Source organism: Phocoena sinus, chromosome 8 (assembly GCF_008692025.1).
Source record: "Phocoena sinus isolate mPhoSin1 chromosome 8, mPhoSin1.pri, whole genome shotgun sequence".
In the NCBI taxonomy this organism is placed as follows: domain Eukaryota; kingdom Metazoa; phylum Chordata; class Mammalia; order Artiodactyla; family Phocoenidae; genus Phocoena; species Phocoena sinus.
The window spans coordinates 14,249,602-14,271,348 of NC_045770.1; the positions used below are offsets into that span (position 1 = coordinate 14,249,602).

General features: G+C 41.6%; 1 protein-coding gene across 1 annotated transcript; it reads left to right on the forward strand.

Moving 5' to 3' along the window:
- The first annotated feature begins 8,679 nt into the window (after positions 1–8,679).
- On the forward strand, positions 8,680–21,147 carry MPZL2 (myelin protein zero like 2). Its single transcript, XM_032640639.1, has 6 exons — positions 8,680–8,947; positions 9,928–10,094; positions 10,361–10,571; positions 13,345–13,492; positions 16,778–16,853; positions 19,118–21,147. The coding sequence occupies exons 1-5, from the start codon at positions 8,890–8,892 to the stop codon at positions 16,839–16,841; spliced, it is 648 nt and encodes a 215-aa protein (XP_032496530.1). The 5' UTR covers positions 8,680–8,889; the 3' UTR covers positions 16,842–16,853; positions 19,118–21,147.
- The last annotated feature ends 600 nt before the right edge of the window (positions 21,148–21,747 follow it).

The window sequence follows — 21,747 nt, forward strand, 5'->3', positions numbered from 1 at the left end:
ACACACACACACAGATGAAAACTTCAATTTTTGGTCCCAACACTTTCACTTTCAAAGTTAGCCAAGTCTGTGCGCAGCCTGGGCTTCCCCCTTATCTAGGTTGACCACATAAATTATCTTCCACACTGTCACAGTGTGAAAGGGGTACTATTTTTTAATTTTAATTTTTTATTTTTTGGATACCCTGCACGGCATGTGGGATCCTAGTTTCCCACCCAGGGAGCGAAACTGTGTCCCCTGCATTGGAAGCGTGGAGTCTTAACCACTGGACCACCAGGGAAGTCCCCCGAAAGGGGTACTATTAACGATTACAGGAGGACAACAGGTATAAAGCAGGACTGTCCTAAGCGTCCCCTGAGCATTTAAAAAAAAATATTTATTTATTTATTTATTTATTTTTACTTGTTTTTGGCTGCGTTGGGTCTCCGTTGTTGTGTGCAGTCTTTCTCTAGTTGCAGCGAGCAGGGGCTAGTCTTCGTTGCGATGCATAGGCGTCTCATTGTGGTGGCTTCTCTTGTTGCAGAGCACGGGCTCTAGGCACGCAGGCTTCAGTAGCTGTGGCACGAGGGCTCAGTAGTTGTGGCGCACGGGCTTAGTTGCTCCGAGGCATGTGGGATCTTCTCAGACCAGGGCTTGAACCCGTGTCCCCTGCATTGTCAGGCAGATTCTTAACTACCAGGGAGGTCTCTGAACATTCTTAAACTCTTGTTAACAACGAGGGAGGTACACTTCCTCCTGTTTGCTGGCTCATTCCAGGAAGCATTTTAACATGCTAATACTTTCCTTTCTTAAAACCAACAAATGAGCCAAAAGCTAAAAAACTTCTTTCTACCACATTGCCTTCCAGCTACCGCCTCTTCTGCTCTTCTTCATAAGCTCTGAACATACGTAAACCCCTTCCTCACTCCTATTTACCCCTCCATCGACTGCAAAACGACCTCCACCTTTACTACTTTTCAGGTGAAAGTGCTTCCACCAAGGTCACCAGTTGGGTGATCTAGTGAATACTTTCAGTCCTTATTTTACTTGACTCTCAGTAGCATTTGATATTTTGTATCAAAATACAAAATTTTTTTTGGAAACCCCCCCCTTTTTTTTTTTTGGAAACCCCCCTCTTCCTTTAGCTTTGGGACACCACTCCAGTTATTTTCTTCTCTCTCTCTTGCATTTACCCACTCTCTTCAGAGATTCTCCTTTTCTCTTGTTCCTTAGGTGATGTTCAGCCTGTAGATTCTGTCCTAGGACCACGTCCTTTCTCACTCTACAGTGGCCCCACAATTGCCTTCTGGAAGGGCTGGAGACCTCAGTCTGGCATCTCTAGCCCGGAGCTCTCTTTGGAGCTCAGATCCATTTATCCCATTTTGTACTGAACATCTCTGCTTGGCTGTCCCACAGGAACAGCAAACCTGACAACTCCTCATCCTCTCCATTTCAGAGAAGGGCAGCCACTGTCCACCAAGTTACCTATGCTAAAAATTTGAGAATTATCCTCCAACACTTTCCCTCACTTCCACTTCCAATCATGTACGAATCTCCATCCATTCTGCCTCCTTCATAGCTCTCAAATCCCTACTTCTCTCCATTCCCTCTGCCATTGTTTCAGTTCCTGTCAAATCATCTGCCTGTTGATTACTGTTCCCAGAAGCAGCTTCTTGTTTTCGGTCTTGTTCCTCTCCATTGTCTCTCTCCAAATTGTAGTTGCGTGATCTTTTATTTTAATTTACTGATTTATTTTTAAAACTTTGGCTGTGCTGGGTCTTCGTTGCAGCACACAGGCTCTTCGTTGTGGTGTGGGGGGCTTAGTTGCTCTGCGGCATGGGGGAATCTTAGTTTCCTGACCAGGGATCGAACCTGTGTCCCCCACATTGGAAGGCAGATTCTTAACCACTGGACCACCAGCGAAGCCCCACGTGATGTTTAAATATACAAATCTGATCAGATCACTTTCTGCTGAAAAGTTTTCAATGTCTCCCCATTGCCCTCCAGATAAAGTCCAAACTCCTTAACCCTTATCAAGGGCCTTTAGGGTCTAGCCCCTGATTAGATTTTCAGCCTCATCTCTGGTCATTCATTCTCCTTTTCCCCCTTTTCTCTCCACCCACAAGGGCTCAATAGGTATTAGAATGAATGAGTCTCTTTGTGCCTCAATTTCCTCATCTATAAAACGGAGACCTCTGCTTATCTTGCTATTATGAGGATCAGACATAATATCTGTGACATGCCTGTGGTGGTTCTGGGAACATAGTAGGCACTTGATAAATTGTAATTTTTAAATTAATGGTAATTTTTATTTGTTAAAATTGACCAATATTCTAAGGAATGATGTCTAAACTAGAATGATGTAAAATAATGACTCTCAAACATTTTATTTCTAAGTTTGGTGTTGTCGTTTACTGAATGCTAAGGAAACTTGGTAAAGGAGGAAGCAGATTTTTGCCAACATTTTATTATGAAAAGCTTCAAACATGCAGAAAAATTGAGAGGATTTTACAGTGAACACCTATATTCCCTGCTTAGGTTCTTCAGCTAACATTTTACTATATATTAATACATGATTTATATCATATAGCTATTCATTTCTCTTTTCATCCCTTTATCCACCTATCCATTAATATCTTATTTTTTGTATGCATTTTACAATTTCAGACATCAGGACACATCCTCCTACATACTTCAGCATTAATGAGAGTTCAATATTCATTTATAATTCCTTTTAAGAATACATTGAAATAAAATTTGCAGACAATGAAACACACAAGACTTAAGCACATACCATTCAAAGAACTTGGCAAATGCCTAAGCCTCTATAACCCAAACCCATATCAAGATGCAGAACATTAATATCACTCCAGAAGTGTCCCTCATGCCTCTCCAGTCTATTCCTTCCCCCACTCACTCCCCCAAGGGCAAACACTGTTATGATTTTTTCCCACCAAACATTAGTTTTGCCTGTTCTAGAACTTCAAATAAGTGGAATCAAAGAGTAAGTACTGGGACTTCCCTGGTGACACAGTGGTTAAGAATCCACCTGCCAATGAAGGGGACGCGGGTTTGATCCCTGGTCTGGGGAGATCCCACGTGCCACGGAGCAACTAAGCCCGTGCACCACAACTACTGAGTCTGAGCTCTAGAGCCTGTGAGCCATAACTATTGAGCCCACGTGCCACAACTACTGAAGCCCACGCACCTAGAGCCCATGCTCCACAACAAGAGAAGCCACTTCAATGAGAAGTCCGTGCATCGCATCGAAGACTAGTCCCCGCTCACCGCAACTAGAGAAAGCCCACACGCAGCAACGAAGACCCAGTGTAGCGTAGCCAAAAATAAATAAATAAATTAAAATCTTCAGAAAAGTTGAAAAAAAAAAGAGCAAGTACTACTTTATGTCTGGCTAATTTTGTTCAACATAATATATTTGAGATTCATGCCTGTGGTTGTATGTATCAGTAGTCTGTTCCTTTTTATTCCTGAGTAGTAACCCATCATATGAGTATTCTATGGAGTATTTATCTATTTTTCTGTTGATGGACCCCTGGGCTGTTTCCAATTTGGGGTATTATGAATAAAACTTCTCCAAATAGTCTCATACAAGTAATTTTGTGGATATATAACTTCATTTCTCTTGGATAAATACCTAGGAGTGAAATTGCTAAGGTGGTTAGCTTTATATGAAACTTAGCTTTACAAGAAACTGCTAGACCTTTTCCCAGTGGTCATGGGAACAGTTTTCAATATGTTAACTAAGTATAACCACAAACAACTAAATTTACTGAGCGCTTTCTATGGGCACTGCACAAAGAGCTTTCTTAAATACAGCATTTCACTTGATTCTTATACTAAGTCTATGGGGCAGATAGTATTAATTAATTAATTAATTAATTAATGGCTGTGTTGGGTCTTCGTTGCTGCGCATGGGTTTTCTCTAGTTGCAGTGAGCGGGGGCTACTCTTCGTTGCATTGTGCGGGCTTTTCATTATCGTGGCTTCTCCTGTTGCAGAGCACAGGCTGTAGGCGCACAGGCTTCAGTAGTTGTGGCACGCAGGCTCAGTAGTTGTGGCTCACAGACTCCAGAGCACAGGCTCAGTAGTTGTGGTGCACGGGCTTAGTTGCTCTGCGGCATGTGAGATCTTCCCGGGCCAGGGCTCGAACCCGTGTCCCCTGCATTGGCAGGCAGATTCTTAACCACTGTGCCACCAGGGGAGACCTATGGGGCAGATATTATTCTCATTTCACGTGTAAGATAATTGAGGCACAGAGAATTAAATAACTGCCCAAGGTCACACTGCTAACTAAGTGGCCAAGCTTGGATTTGGATCTAAGCAGGTTGGACTCCAGTTCCTATGCCTCATGCTTCCTAATATTTACTAGCAAAAAAAAAAAAAAAAAGAAGAAGAAGAAAAAGAAGTATAAGAAGAGGCTATTTCTTTTCTCAGGAAATGAAATAATTTCCTAAGAATGAAAATTAGTCATGGTAACCAGAAGGTACCACATTCATCAATAAGCACTATGTAAATGTAAATTCTCACCCAGTATTTAGATGTAGTGCCTATGGTAAACAGGGAGATAGACAAATGTCTCCATTAAAGTCTCTTTATCCTCCTGGGAGACTCTTCAAGTTTATCTTTAAAGACACCCTCTCTCTCCAACCCTGTGCAAATCCATCTAACTTCTCTTTAGAATATGAAAGGTTAAACTTCAGAGTCTCTTCCTTGGGTTGTTTAATAAGATTATGACGCCTCTCCTCTATAATTAAGAAAGGAGTCTGAGGCTTTACTGGAGAAGTGTACATATAAGCTGCCAAGAGGTGGGGAGGTAGAAGAGCATTCCTACCCATGGTTTTACTAAGCCATTAGAGCTCAGTCTCAGATCCAGACTTGCCCTGGACTATCTGTAGGAACCTTGAGGCAAGGAGGAGGACCCAAGGGAACACACCTCTTCCTTGGGCTGAGAACCCACCTCTCATCTGGGACTCTGACATTCTCTCTCATCTTTGAAAAGGTCTCTAAACCAGAGGGAGTTAGAAAAAAAACAAAGGAGCTATAGATTGGAATTGTTGGTTAGGGAAGGCTAGGAGTCTGAGTCTTCTGAAAACACATAATAAGTTTATATATTCATTCTGGCTCCTAGGCCAGGGGCCTTATGAGACAGTTGGTTGAGTATGTGGTGGTTGATGTCTCAAGGCCTTCCCTCCTTATTTGTTTTTATTTATTTATTTTTGGCTGCGTTGGGTCTTTGTTGCTGTGCGTGGGCTTTCTCCAGTTGCGGCGAGTGGGGGCTACTCTTCACTGTGGTGCACTGGCTTCTCATCACGGTGGCTTCTCTTGTTGCAGTGCATGGGCTCTAGGCACGTGGGTTTCAGGAGTTGTGGCACGTGGGCTCAGTAGTTGTGGCTCACAGGCTCTAGAGCGCAGGCTCAGTAGTTGTAGTGCACGGGTTTAGCTGCTCTGCGGCATGCAGGATCTTCCTGGACCAGGGCTTGAACCCATGTCCTCTGCACTGGCAGGCGGATTCTTAACCACTGCGCCACCAGGGAAGTCCCTCCTTATTTGTTTTTTAACCATTAAAAAAAAATTCAAGTATAGTTAATTTACATGTTCAAGTGTACAGCAAAGTGATTCAGTTATACCTTGTTATTTTTTATGGTTCTGGGAAATACCAAATTCTCTCCTCTGGTCACATGTTAGCTACTCCCAACGGATATATTTGTCAGGATCAAGTCCATACACCTTCAGATGGCGAATGAGGACCCTCAACAACCTCTCTCCAGTCTCCCGAACTGCCACTCCTCCCTATGCACTAGATTTGAGGAATTGTTTGCAGGTTCCTGTGGATACCACATTCCACCCATCTGTTTCTCTTCTCTCCTCTCTATTCAGCCTTTTAGGACTGGTTCAAAAGTCACAAATTCGGTAACTACTTGCTTACGTACACACCCCACCTCCCAATCCTCTTTAGACTGATTTTTCCTCCCAGGCAGAAATGTCTTATTCTACTTTTAAAAAAAAAATTTTATTTATTTATTTAAGAAGTCCTTCTTATTCTACTTTTTATTTCTAGCCTAGCATATAACAAAAATTTCATAAAGCTTTTCTAGTAAGAAAGACATATGGACCAAAACTTTTGAGTAACTAAATACTTTATTTGAACCACCCCAAGAGCTAAATTATTTGTTTTCCTTGCTTCACAGAATGCTATTTTCATCTTGTGGTGAAAAAAAACATTTTTGCCTAGGATGCTAAGAAAACAATTTTTACAAATATTGATACAGGCCAGTTGTCCTCTTTGTCTTCTGAGCCCCCAGTGAGTTTCCTACTGACCAAGGTCTCAGTATCCATCAGAAATATTTTTAGGAAATGTGTAGGGGAAGGGACAGATGAGGTGCTTTCAAAACTTAGTATGCCACGAATTTTAATGACAATCAGAATTTTTCTCTGGAAAAGTTTAGAGGAAAAGTAATGTCTCTGAAAACTTCACTTTCCTTCTCTTTAAACTCCAGAACTCCTCTTCCTTTTCTCTCATTTGCCCAGATACAAACTGAACTGTAACTTAGGCCTTACCCAGATGCCTCCAGCTCTGGTCAGACTCCTGCTGATTGGCATCCTGGGGACTCTTAGGGACAAACGTCCTTTTTCTTTAGTGTTTTCTCTACTTAGCAAGTCCAGCCCTTGGCCTCTCCCCTCCCCACCCAGGGAGGAGAACCGGGTGACTCTCCTGCTAACTGGAAGGAATTGGGTGTTGCCGGGCACACAGCCAGGAACTTGAACTCTGCTGAGGAATGGGGTCTGGGCAGCGGCTGACTCCCCAGAGCAGTGCTGGCAGCCAGCTCACAGGGCTTCTGGCTACCTGGGAGGGGGGAATCTTCTCCTCCTGACAAAGGAGCAGTTTGTTCAGTCCTTCCCGCCCCGATTCCTCTCATGCTGCTGTTCACTGCATCCCTGAGCCTTTTGGTAACCCTACCTCTGACCAAAGTTTGCAATTTGTGGTAGACTTCAAAACCTCAGGCTTTACCTCTCCAGAGCTGCACTGCCCTGCAATTTGAAAGCCAACAAAGAGGCTCAAGTTTCCTTAACTCCTTTTCTTTCAGGCTCCTGGAGCTGAACTCTTTGGACCTACATACCAGAAAAGCTCTTTTATCCTATCACCATTTGAAATGTTTCCCCAGCATTTCCGACCTAGAAGCTGACAAAGGAGCTAAACATTCTGTGTTCAGAAACACTCTTCCCAGGACACTCACGCTGGGACACCGCTGATCTTCATTTGGGGAGCCCCTGTTTCCTCAGTTCTAATGGGGACTGATTTTTGCTGTTGTTTACCTTTCTTTGCTCCATCATCATGACATCTTTCTCCTGCTGCTTTTCTCTCCTCTTTTGCTTTTCTTCTTCTTCCGTAATCTGCCTCTCTCTTGGTGGAATTTTCTCTTTGCTTCCCTCTTTATGCTGTTTTATTTTTTCTAGTTAGCTTGCCCCTTCCTCCCCGTCCTGGAAACTTCTTTGTTCCAGGGTCTCACTAGGAGACTTTATGAATCACTAAAGAGTTTCTAGATTGCTAATCCAGGCATAAGGGCAATTTGTTTCTTCTGTTCTAGGTTAGATTCCTGGTCAAGCCTACTTCTTAACTGTGTGTGTAATCTTCATCCCCCTCCTACTGCTGTTTCCACGCTGCTTCATTAACCTGTAACAATTACCCATCGTCCTTCCAGACAAGGAGGCACCTTTGCTCATTTAAAGTCCTCAACTCTTTAGATTTCTCAGACAGATGGCTGCCCCCAAAATGGCAGATAAAATCAGAGGTACAAAAAAGTTATTAGGAAAAACTTTTCCTTGAGAGTCCTCTGTCTGATTGTTCACATTAGCTATTATTTTGTGGAAAGAGAACTAGATTTAAGAGTCAAAAAAGGGAACTTAAGACTCTGCATTTCCATTGCAGAGGACATGGGTTGGATCCCTCCCTGGTTGGGGAACTAAGATCCCACATGCCGTGCAGCTAAAAAAAAAAAAAGAAGTCAAAAAAGTTCCAGTTCTGCTACCTGCTGGCCGTGCAAATCACTTCTCTGGGCTCTCAGCGTCTTCACTGGCGAAATGGGAATGCCTCATGGCAGTGTTGTGTAGATAAAAGCACTTTGCAAACTGTCTTGAGATAGGGTAAATGAGCTAGGATGATGTCCTGATTCCTCTTTAAATCCTTCAAACGTAAAGGGTCATTAAACACTGAGATTTGTTTTGGTCAGTCTATTTTAGGTGGGTCTCAGGGAAAGCTAGCAGCTAGAAAAGGTACGGCAATCCTTGTGGTAACATTTGGTTAAAATTGAGGGTATAAACTGTAGGACTTCTTGAGCACAGAGGGTCCTAAGGAATTCTGATTACTTTGGATTTGGAAACCCAGTTTCCGCTGCTGTGGCCGAAGGGAGGTGCTTTGATAAGTGGAATCACTGCAGGTAGGTTCAGCATTCACTTCTCAGACGAGCCTGAAACCTGTTTTTAAAAAAACGTGTGTGTGTGGGCCAGAACCAAAGCAGCCTGGGACATTTCAGACGGGCACCACCTCCTCTGGCTGTTTTCAAGGCCATCCAGAGGCCAGGGTCCAGATAAACTGAAAAGTTAAGACAGGACTGCACAGGACTTTCTGCAGACGCGCTTGTAGCACAGAGGGTGGGAGGGAGGAAAGGAAGGAGGGAAGGAGGGCGTTGGGAGCTGAGGCCCCACCTTTCATTCCAGCACCGGCAGAGCAGGAATGACTCACAGGCACGGGTGCTCAGGTTCCCATAGGTGAGGGACTGACTCCCCTCTCCGGAAAAACGCCGTGCGCTTTCCTCCTGGAGTGGCCTTGGCGGGGTGCTGGAACGCTCCGTCTGCCCGGTCTGGTCTCTGGGGCCAGGGCTGGGTTTCCCTCATGTATGGCAAGAGCCCTATGCGTGCTGTGCTTTTTCTCCTCGGCATACAGCTCACAGGTAAGAGCTCGCGGGCTTCTCTGAGCCTACCTCCTTCACTGCCTACCCTATAAAGTTAGCTAATTGCTGAAGAAGTTGCAAGAGCTTTGGAGCTCTTTGGAGCCTGAGCCACAGTTGCATTTCATTTTAGTTCTGACTTTAGTGAAACTGAAGTGGTGGGTTGTTTTGGGGGAGTTGCTTTTGGAAAAACAGGTTTAGGTGTGTTCTCAGGTGCCAGTGATTCAGGCACAGAGAGAGTTTTCTAATCTCAGGTTACACACCATTTTTTGTGGCTACTCTCAACCTCCCACTGCTGGCAGAACTTAGCACTTCGATTTCTGTGTGTGGGTCTTGCCTGGGGCTCTCGGCAGCACTGGGAAAGCTGAGATTGTTAAGGAGAGAGACCCACTGGGGCTTTGTAACTGCCCCAACACGCACATTCTAAATGTAAATATCATGCTAAAAAAATGCCATGTGGTATAAAGGTTCCAGTGGCGCAGGCAAGCTAAACTGTCTGGGACTGATTAACTCAGTTTCTGCAGAAGACTAGGAACAGTGTGAAATTCACACAACAAGGACACTTTCTGGAAAACTTACCTGCTAGGGGACCATCAGACACATAACATACAATGCCTAATCTGAATACATGTCTAATTCATGTTCTGATTAGTTCTGATGTTTTGTTTCTGCTTTCAATTTTATTTGCCGATGTTTGTAGTTTGTTTACAGCAGTGTTGAAGTGGGTACCATGAGGCTAGGGTATCATGCTTTGGAGAAAGTGAGAGCGCTGTGTGGTATTTGTAGGTGTTTAAGGAATGGGAGGGTGAAGGTTGCATGTAGGTAGGAGTATGTAGACTCTGGGTGAAGTGAGTTTGAGTGAGAGCTGAGGCATCTCAGTTCTGTTTGATGCCCTACTCAGACCTTTATTTTGGTAGTGTCAGCAGAAATTCTCTTAATACACATCTCCTGTTAACCCTTCCTTTCCCTTTTTTTCATTGCAGCTCTTTGGCCAATAGCAGCTGTGGAAATTTACACTCCCCGTGTGCTGGAGGCTGTCAATGGGACCGACGTTCGGTTAAAATGCACTTTCTCCAGCTTTGCCCCTGTGGGTGATGCTCTAACAGTGACCTGGAATTTCCGTCCTCGAGATGGGGGCCCTGAGCAGTTTGTAAGTAAGGGTCCCTTGGTTAGGAAAATAAGCCAGTCCATGTCTCCTTGCCCTTCCTGTATTTTTCTTAGCAACAAGCACAGGGTAAAGCTGGGAAACAAATCAACAGACAGAACTGAGAGGCTGGCGAAGGGGAAAGCAAGAGGTTCTTGCAGGAGAGCTGCAGATGGGGCAGTCAGGCTTGCTGGCATTTGTCTTCAGGTCCTGCCATCTCAGCCTCCCTTCCCAGGTACCAAATAAGACCTTTGGCCATTTCTCCTCTCTAGGTTTTCTACTACCATGTGGATCCTTTCAGACCCATGAGTGGGCGTTTCAAGGACCGGGTGGTCTGGGATGGGAACCCTGAGCGGTATGATGTCTCCATCCTCCTCTGGAAGCTACAGTTTGATGACAATGGGACATACACCTGCCAGGTGAAGAACCCACCTGATGTTGATGGGCTGATAGGGGAGATCCAGCTCAGCGTTGTGCAAACTGGTAGGTGATGCAGAGAAAAATCGTTTTGGAAAGCGTGAGAGCTTGTAGAAAAGAGAGGGGCAAACTTTTGTGATGGCTGAAAGAGTAGAGAGAAGGACCAACCCTTTGGATCTGGAAACTGCAGAGGGAGAGTGAAGAGTCCTGGGGTAAAAAAGAGGAAGGCTTTGTTTGGCTGTGGAAAGAAACAGAAAATAAAGGAACCTAAGGAATCTGTTACAAAAATGGCATTGAGATCGTGAAAGGGAGAGGAAGCAACCCTCCGATAAAAGGCTAACACAATAGGTCCATTCATTCACTCATTTATTCACAAGGTACTATTGAGTACCTACTCTACATCAGGCACTGACCAAAGTTCTTGACATGTACTATCTCATTTAATTCTCACAACCACTGTTGGAGGCAGATCCCAGTAAGGGTAGTTATTGTTTATTGAACACTTCCCATGTGCTAGGGGATTTACATATCATATCTAATCTTTACATATTGTATCATTTTGTTGTGCTCTTAGTGTGCTCCTCCCCCCCCCCATTTTACTAATGAGGAAACCGATGCTCATAGAGGTTAAGTCACTTGTCTAAAGTCATGGAGCTCATAAATAGAGTCACTCAGAACTCAAACCCAAGCATCTCTGTCTCCAAAATTGTGCTCCAAACGAAGGCACTGTATTGCCTGCAGTTCTATAAAGGACAACCTGGAAAACTGCCAGACAACAAAAAGCAAAGACCATAAAACTTACAAGTTGTAAATTTGTGTTTGAGTCACTGCTACAGTTTACCAGCTGTAAATAACTTTTCTTTTTCTCCTGTAAAGTGAGAATAATATAGCAAAAATTATGGTGAGGATAAAATGAAGTAATGAAAATAAATCCCCCCAAACTCTTGAATTGTACTGAAAATTATAATAATTACCATATATTGAAACTTTATTATGTGCAGGCACAGCGTGGAACAATTTACATGAGCGATTTTATATTTTATAAGAACTCAAGAAGTGAATATTGTTGTCTCTATTTTATACCTTGAAGAAACTGAGGCTCAAAGAAGTTAGTTACCCCAAATCACACAGGACCTGGTACTTTTTTTTTTTTAGGACCTGGTACTTTAACCTAGCTGTCTCTGCTGTATGCTCTTAACCAACACACAACATTACTACCCAAAATGTAAAAGCCTATAAAGTGGTATCATTTCCTCCTTTCATTCCTAGTATCATCCTTCAAGGCCCTAACAGTAGAGAGCTGTATGACCTTGGAGAAGTCATTTGAGTACTGAAAGAAGTAATGTAATGTCTTTGGCTCTCAGTTTCTTATCCTGCAAAATGAACAGGTAGATAAGAACACTTGGTTCTTCAACATATTGGGATCACTACTCTTAGAGAACCTAATGAATGCCATAACCCCTGTTTACCACAAACAATGTACACACACAATATGACATGGATTCTGTGGGCTTGTGCCCTGCCCGCCCCCCATCTTCCTTCATAGACTCCAGGCTGGGAACCCCTGGGCTAGATATTCTCTAATGTCTTTTCTGGCTCTGAGGGTTCATTGAAATTTAAGTCAGAAATCAAGGTAAAAATTAAGAGACCCAGGCTTCACAGACTCTAGCCTGGTTTAGGGACCCTTCCCTTTGGGTTCTCTCTTGCATCATATATCCACTAGACTATAGTTACTGATTTACTTGTCTATCTTTCCAGTGGGCATGAGTTCCTTGAAGGTAATGTCTCTTTTGGCTTTGTATTTCCATCAGAGTCCCTGGAACATAATAGGCCCTTAATAAGCCTGAATAAATGACTGACTGCATGACAGAGGAGAGAAGGATTCGGGGAGAAATAGTTTAGACACTGGATTCGATTAGGTCAGCAATAACTTTACCCCACTAGGTAGATCAACTGGCCAAGTGGTTCTCAAACTTTTAGCGTGCATCAGAATCATCTGGAGGACAAATGAAAACAGATTGCTGGGTGCCCCCTGTAATGCATTAGGTCTGGGGTGGGGCCTGATAGAACTCGCATTTCAAAGTTTTCAAGTAATTCTGTAGCTGCTACTCCTAGAACCAAAGTTTGAGAACCGCTAAAGTAGTCTGTATGCTTTTCCTACTTTTTTTTTTTTTTGGCCACACCACACAGCATATGGGATCTTAGTTCTCCAACCAGGGATTGAAACTGCGTCCCCTGCATTGGAAACACGGAGTCGTAATCACTGGACTGCTAGGGAAATCCCTGTATGGCTTTTCTACTGCTACTAGACTTTACAAAATTAATATCGTAGAAGAAAGGAAGATTTCATTTAAAGATGAAAATACACCCCTTAAATGATTCCATTTAAGGAATAATATCTTGGGACTTCCCTGGTGGTGCAGTGGTTAAGAATCCGCCTGCCAATGCAGGGGACACTGGTTTGAGCCCTGGTCCAGGAAGATCCCACATGCCGTGGAGCAACTAAGCCCGTGCGCCACAACTACTGAGCCTGTGCTCTAGAGCCCGTGAGCCACAACTACTGAGCCCGTGTGCCACAACTACTGAAGCCCACGCACCTAGAGCCCGTGCTCCGCAACAAGAGAAGCCACCGCAATGAGAAGTCTGTGCACGGCAACAAAGAACAGGCCCTGCTTGCCGCAACTAGAGAAAGCCCGCACACAGCAACAAAGACGCAATGCAGCCAAAAATAAATAAATAAAATAAATAAATTTATTTTTTAAAAAAAGGATGAATATCTTTAGATTTCATTATAGTCTTCCTCTTTTCAGAACCCCAACTTGATCTTTTCTCCTTACAGTACGCTTCTCTGAGATCCACTTCCTGGCCCTGGCCATTGGCTCCGCCTGTGCACTGATGGTCATAATAGTAATTGTGGTGGTCCTCTTCCAGCATTTCCGGAAAAAGCGACGGGCTGAAAGAGCTCATAAAGTGGTGGAGATAAAATCGTAAGGCTGGGCAGTTCTGGGAAAGTCTTCTTTTAACACTGTTTTATGGCAACTCTTGGTATTTTATAGTGGGGCTAAATAATTGTTGGACAGATGTTCTTCCTCTCGAGTTAATCTTACATAAAAGAATTCAAATTCACAGGATGGATAAGTTAGGGCGTGAATTAGTAACTTTAGCTTTTTTTAAATTGAAGTGTAGTTGATTTACAATGTTGTGTTAGTTTAAGGTGTACAGTAAAGTGATTTATATATATATGTATTCTTTTTCAGATTCTTTTCCCTTATAGGTTAATACAAAACATTGAATATAGTTCTCTGTGCTATACAGTAGGTCCTTGTTGGTTCTCTATTTTATATATTATAGCGTGTATATGTTAATTCCAATCTCCTAATTTATCCCTCCCCACTCTTTCAAACAAACAAACCGTAAGTTTGTTTTCTATGTCTGTGGGTCTAGTAACTTTAGTTTCTTAATTTTACAGAAGATTTTATTATAAGCTTTCTTTACTATGCAGGATTTGATATTATAAAAATTTACTTATATAAAGCTTTTCTAGGATATTCCTCACTTTAAAAAAAATTAATTAATTAATTTTTGGCTGCGTTGGGTCTTCGTTGCTGCACACGGGCTTTCTCTAGTTGCGGCGAGGGGGGCTACTCTTCGTTGCGGTGCGCGGGCTTCTCACTGCGGTGGCTCCTCTTTGTTGCGGAGCACGGGCTCTAGGCGCACGGGCTTCAGTAGTTGTGTCAGGTGGGCTCAGTAGTTGTGGCTCGCGGGTTCTAGAGCGCAGGCTCAGTAGTTGTGGCACACTGGCTTAGTTGCTCTGCGGCATGTGGGATCTTCCCGGACCAGGGCTTGAACCCTTGTCCCCTGGCGGATTCTTAACCACTGCGCCACCAGGGAAGTCCTGGATATTCCTCACTTTTAATGTAAAGCATACATTTCTAAGAACCACTGGGCTGTCAGCAGGGGCTCTATGAATTAGTGCCTAGCAAAGTCAGCCATGCTGATATAAGGTGCATAATATATTTTTTTATTGAGATAAAATTTACATATAATAGAATTCATTATTTAATGTTCACAAAGTTGTGTAACCATCACCACTAATTCCAGAATATTTTCATCACCTCCACAAAAGAAACTCCATACCCTTTAGCCATCACTCCCTATTTTCCTCCCTCACCTGCCCCTGACAACTACTAATCTGCTTTCTGTCTCTATGGATTTGCCTGTTCTGGACATTTCATATAAAGGGGATCATACAATATATGACCTTTTATGTCTGGCTTCTTATTTATTTATTTATTTATTTATGGCTGTGCTGGGTCTTCGTTGTTGCGCGCGGGCTTTCTCTAGTTGTGGCGAGCAGGGGCTACTCCTCATTGCGGTGAGCGGGCTTCTCATTGCCATGGCTCCTCTTTGTAGCAGAGCAGGGGCTCTAGGCGCACGGGCTTCAGTAGTTGTGGCTCACGGGCTCTAGAGCACAGGCTCAGTAGTTGTGGCGCACGGGCTCATTTGCTCCGCGGCATGTGGGATCTTCCCGGACCAGGGCTTGAACCCGTGTCCCCTGCATTGGCAGGCGGATTCTTAACCACTTTACCAGCAGGGAAGCCCTGTCTGGCTTCTTTGACTTAGTATAATGCTTTCAAAGTTCATCTATGTTATAGTACTTCATTCTTCCTGTGGCTGCATAACATCCCATTGTATGCATAGACCACATTTTATTTATCCATTCAGTTGATGGACATTTAGGTTTTTCCCACTTTTTGGCTATTTCGATTAATGCTACTATGAACATTCATCTACAAGTTTCATGGGCATATGTTTTCAATTCTCCCGTGTATATAACTAGGAGTGGAATTACTGGGATATGTAGTAACTCTGTGTTACCTTCTTGAGGAATTGCTAGACAGTTTTCCAAAACAGCTGCACCATTTTATATTCCCACCAACAATGTATGAGGGTTCCAGTTTGTCTACAACCTCAACAGCACTTGTATTGTCTGTTCTTTTGATTATAGTCATCTAGTGGGTGTGAAGTGGTATCTCACTGAAGTTTTCATTTGCACTTTCCTAATGATGCTGAGCATCTTTCCATGTGTTTATTGGCTATTTAAATATCTAATTTGGAGATGCACCTATTCAAATATTTTGCCCACTTTAAATTTAGGTTACTTGTCTTTTTATTGTTAAGTTTTAAGAGGTTTTTTTTTTTTTTTTTTGCGGTATGCGGGCCTCTCACTATTGTGGCCTCTCCCGTTGCGGAGCACAGGCTCCGGACGCGCAGGCTCCGGACGCGCAGGCTCAGCAGCCATGGCTCACGGGCCCAGCCGCTCCGTGGCATGTGGGGTCTTCCCGGACCGGGGCACGAACCCGTGTCCCCTGCATCGGCAGGCGGACTCTCAACCACTGCGCCACCAGGGAAGCCCTACGAGTTTTTAAAAATATATTTTGGAGTATACAAAAGCATCTTATTAGATATAGGATTTGCAATTATTTTCTCCCCTCATGTGGGTTGCCTTTACACTATCTTGATTAGTGTCCTTTAAATTTTGAAGAAGTCCAATTTATCTTTTTTTCTTTTGTTGCTTGTTTTGTTGGTGTCATAACTAAGAAACCACTGTCTAATCCAAGGTCAAAAAGATTTATGCCTATGTTTTCTTCTAAGAGTTTTACAGTTTAGTTCTTACATTTAGGTCTTTGATTCATTTTGAATCAATTCTTGTATATGGTGTGAAGTAGTTCAAATTTATTCTTTTGCAGTTGTCATTTTTGAGCTGTCCCAGCACCATTTGTTTCTTTTCCTCAAGAAATATTTACTATAGTAAATAGAATTGATTTTTAAGGAGACTAATGAACCCAACTCTGAGTTGGTTTGGATAGAATACGATCAATACAGTTGACTTCTAGGTCAGTCTTTTTTTGTTTTTGTTTGTTTTATTTTTTATTTTATGCTTTTCTTTTTTGAATAGGAAGTTGAATTAGAGGTAGAATAGTAATGGTAAACTAAGGTGTCTGCTTTAAACCTGGAGTTCCAAAATAATATTCTCTTCTACAAATATTCTGTAAAGTGTCTAAGTTCAGATACCCAGGGTCATGTGGAGGTATGTGTATTATTAGATAGTGCTAATAGGTTTAGTGCTCTTTAAGCTTGGATCTACTCCCAGGTGCATACAATTCTTCCCCAAATTTGGGGGAATATATCACACCTAAACCTTTGTAGGATTTGCCTCCCTTGCTTCTGGTCTTGTTCCCCTGACATTGGTTTCTGCTTCTATGTTACAGAAAAGAAGAAGAAAAGCTCAACCAAGAAAAAAAGGTTTCTGTTTATTTAGAAGACACAGACTAACACTATTATATGGTAAGTTTCACAAAGGGGTTCATTTCTTTCCTTAGCTTTTTTTGGCTGCATTGGGTCTTCGTTGCTGTGCGCGGGCTTTCTCTAGTTGCGGTGAGCAGGGCCTATTCTTCCTCGCGGTGCGCGGGTTTCTCATTGCAGTGGCTTCTCTTATTGTGGAGCATGGGCTCTAGGGCAAGGGCTTCAGTAGTTGCAGGACGTGGACCCTAGAGCACATGGGCTTCATACGTTGCAGCACGTGAGCTCAGTAGTTGTGGCTCTCAGGCTGTAGAGCGCAGGCTCAGTAGTTGTGGCTCACAGGCTTAGTTGCTCTGCGGCATGTGGGATCTTCTTGGACCAGGGATCAAACCCGTGTCCCCTGCATTGGCAGGCAGATTCTTAACCACTGTGCCACCAGGGGAGCCCCTCCTTAGCTTTCTTATATGGCTCATTTCTACTGTGGATCTCCCAGATTATATGATAAGTGTTTCCTGTATGAAATTAGAGGAGTTGGGCAGAGAGATAAAAGGCTTCTCCTGTGTTATCGATGGCTTCCCCTTTGAGTGTGTTTTGTGCAAAGGATAGGAAGCTAGACCCTACTACCAGTAAAGCTGAGAGAATTCTATGATTATTTGAGGCTTTGGGGTTATATTTACCACCATAAAGAATAATAAATTAACTTTCAACATGTAAATACATTTTTTTAATGAAAGAATTCATATCTGCTTTTATTCTTTTGTTTTATTGTAAACTAATCATGCCATTTAAGAGAGTGACCCAATAGATATGCTTGACATTTTGACAGGAGAACTTTTGTATTATTTGGAATTGATTTCTACTACTCTCATTTAGTTATTGGGACTATGAATCCAATTTTAGTGGTGTGTAGTTTTGTTTTTCCAGTTTTTAGCTTTATTAGGCTTAAAAGGTAGGATGATTTATTTTTCATATGAACACAATTTCTTCTGTTCTCTGAAGTAGGTCCACTATTATTATTTGCAAAAAGAGCCACATTTTTATAGCCTAAATCTCCAGTGAAAGTTCTCAAGGATTTATAAAATAGAATATGGAGAAAAATTGTTCTATTGTAAACCTAGAAAAAAAAAATGGTGTCAGAGAGATTTTTACCAAGGGCTATATTTAAAATCAAGCAGATTTTCTAATAAGCCAGAGTCATGGAAAATAAAGATGGAGGCTGTTTAAGATTGAAAAAAATTTAAGGATTCCAAAAAAGAGGGGATATATGTATATATATAGCTGATTCACTTTGCTGTACAGCAGAAACTAACACAATATTGTAAAGCAATTATACCCTAATTTAAAAAAAAAGAAGTTTAAGGAAGTAACACAATCAAGTGCAGTGTACGATCCCTGACTGGATGGATACTAATTTGAATAAACTAGTTATAAAAAAGATTTGGGGGGACATTGGGCAAGTCTTAATATGAAAAATTTCAATCTGGACAATAGGGAATTATTAACTTTTATTAGTTATAATAAGGGTATTGTGGTTACACAGGAAGATATCCCTATTATAAAAATGCATATTGGAGTATTTAGGGTTAAAATGTCAGTAATTTGTTTTAAAAACTTTAGCCCCCACCAATATATGTATTTATAGCAAATAAGGCAAAAAAAAAAAAACTTTAAAATTAAGTGATAGTGAATTCCATACACTGCCTTCTTTACTTTTCTGTATATTTGATTTTTTTTTTGCGGTACATGGGCCTCTCACTGTTGTGGCCTCTCCCGTTGCGGAGCACAGGCTCCGGACGCGCAGGCTCAGAAGCCATGGCTCACGGGCCCAGCCGCGGCGCAGGCTCAGCAGCCATGGCTCACGGGCCCAGCCGCTCTGCGGCACGTGGGATCTTCCCGGACCAGGGCACGAACTCGTGTCCCCTGCATCGGCAGGCGGACTCTCAACCACTGCGCCACCAGGGAAGCCCCTGTATATTTGATTTTGTTTATAATAAAGGGGTTGGGGTGGTGGTGGGGTGGGGGGAGAGAGAGAGAGAGAGGAATGAATGCATGTGAGTGAGCAGCTATGGATCATCCAAGTGTCCATGCAAGGCAGAGACTATGAATTAAGGACACTGACTCAGAGAAATATGTAATAAGGATCAGGAAATTTCTTTTAAAAGTTAAGTTAGAAGAGGACAAATATACTTACGAATATTTTCCTTCACGATGGAGAATAGATCATATATATATGTATTCATAATGCCAGGTACTCCTATTGCACTCTTGCCATATACATTATCCATTTAAACTTTTGTTTTGTATTTCAGGAAGCTGAAGATTTCCAAGAACAAGAACCCTGAGATAAGTTGGTGTTAATGGAAGCTTTTCTTTGGCTTTCCCAGTTGTGACCTGTCTTCCAACCAGCTCTGCAGTATATAACCACCTAGACAAGCAACGTTCCTCTGGTGCCAGCATAGGGCCCTTCTTGAGCAGATACCAGCAGACTCACACACAGCCCTGTTACTAAGGTTTTATTTAATTTCAGAGTACAAGTATTGTATTTTTTTCAAATGCTCATTAGCTTTTATATACTAGGAAGCTACATTTTTGCCCTTAAACACTCCTTGTGGATTATGATTTGTATACATATATATTGGCATCAAATGGGATAAAAGTCAACTTGTGTGTCATAACATTTCCTTTAATATATTAGTTTCCTTAGAGCAGCATTCTTGCTACTAAAGTTAACATGTTTAGTCTTTCCTTCTCACACTCTCAATTAAAAGGTGAGCTGATTCTCCCACCTGTTTTTGATTGATTAACAGAAAATCCTAAATTCAACCTGTTAAAGAACAGTTTATTTTTATGGCTCTCCTTAAGTATGGGACACATCTTATTTTATTGAATTTCTTTCAATACCCTAGATGGCAGGTTTCTGTTTTTGTTTTTGGTCAATTGATCCAAGGTTTACAGTAGTACAAGTCTAAACCACAGAGTAACTAGGGAAGGTTACAGAAATGCTAGTAGATTGACAAAGGCCACCTCAAGATGAATTGCTTGTCACCTTTTTTCTCTGCTGTGACAAGCAATCAACAGCTCAGATCTTTCATGAGCAGTGAATGACTGTTTAGCTTACTATAGCTTTTCCCCCAGTTCAATTATTTATAACAACAGAGCAAAATCTATGCTTATTTGTAGACTGGAATCATTAAGCAGTTAAATGGAGTTTCTGAAGGAGTATATTACAATTTAAAAATTTAGGGCTAGTGAAAAAAATCACCCTAAATGATAATAATTTTGTATGGTGTTATACAAAGCTCTGAGAACTGGAAGACATTAAAATTTTTTCTTTTATTTATTTTTTAATTCAGTTGCTTATTTGGGGGGAGGATTTGGTTTGGGGGCAAAGAAATACCAAAACTAACAGAATGTAACCAACTTTTTTTTTTTCTCTTATACTAGTAGATAAAACAAACTTTATAAGTGGGTCATGGAAAGAAGAGTACTTTTCAAAAAGTGTCTAGTCTTCCAGTGTCTTTCCAAACTTAAGCTACTGCAGCACTTACTTAAAGAATAGAAAACATCTAAATGTTTAGGAACCTCTCCCCCTACCGCCTGCCTCCCATGTTTACAGCTTGATATTTTCAGTTTTCACCAACTAGGCTGAAGATGTTATTTCTTTTAAAACTGGAATTTCCAAATAGTTTATCTGTATTTAAAGATGATGAACTTTGATATTTTTTCCAATACTAAAAAAAAAAACCTGGTATAATTTACATGTGAACCTTGATTCTGAAATGCATTCCATACCTGTCTCATTTTGCCTTTTATACTGTCTAAAAAAGTACAGTTTCAGTACCCAGTTTTGAAAGTAAAAATTAGATTTAAAGTTTATATTACCTTTCACATTTTCTATTTTTCTGTATAATTCAACCTTTGAAAATATAGTAATTGGGTATTTCTTCAAACAGATGGCCTGCGTGATGTTCCATAAGTGTAAAGAGGTAGTTAAAAACTCATGGAAGGTGTTTCCAGCAAAACTTGTAGCTTTTGTGTCTTGGCTAAATATTCAAGGGTTAATATAGCGTGGCTGTTCAGTGTCTTTTACTTGAAGAGAACTTTTGTATTGTAACTTATTTTTTATTGTGCTTTAAACACTATGTAAATAACCTTCAGTAATAAAGCATTACAATTATATAATTTGCTTTTATGCAAATCTAAAATTTTTACATAGCAGGTCACAGAAAACTGATGGGAATACATTTTATCTTCACTGAAAAATTTTCTTAGAGGCAGCCTGGAAGTCAATAATGGATAGAATTAGTTTCTACTGGATAAATAAACCTGTATGAATTTCCACATTGCTTCAAATAACTGAGAATTGGGCACAACCAACTACTTAGTTTGGGGACTCTTTTGAAGGAACAGTATCACCTCTTCCATTTGATACTCTTACATTACCTTCTTAATAGAGAAAACTACCAGCTTTCAAGTCTAGTAAAGGGAGTTGAAAAGCGGAAAGTTATTAACTTTCCCAAAAGCTGAAGCACATTTTCGTTCCTCTCTTGCTTTCATTAAATATACATAGATTCCAGGAGAATAGGTTGACTAATGATTAGAGCAGGGTACCATCCCATCTCTTTTCCAGAAGAATGTGACACCATCTCTTCATTTCACTTCAAGCACTTCCTCACTGTTCCAACCAAAAGTGGCACAACTCTCAGCTCCTTTTTGTAATGATTTCATCATTGCCACTGTCAACAGCAATTTAATAAACACCCAATTTAGGTAAGTACTGAACTGGATGCTGTTAATAGCTACACACACAATAAATGAACATGAACCAAACAGTCTTGAGGCACAAATTGACAGGAAGGCCTAATACATATTTATCTATTCACAGACTGATCCTGTATGATCTCCTAGGTCCCTCTGAACTCTAAATTTATAGAAATCT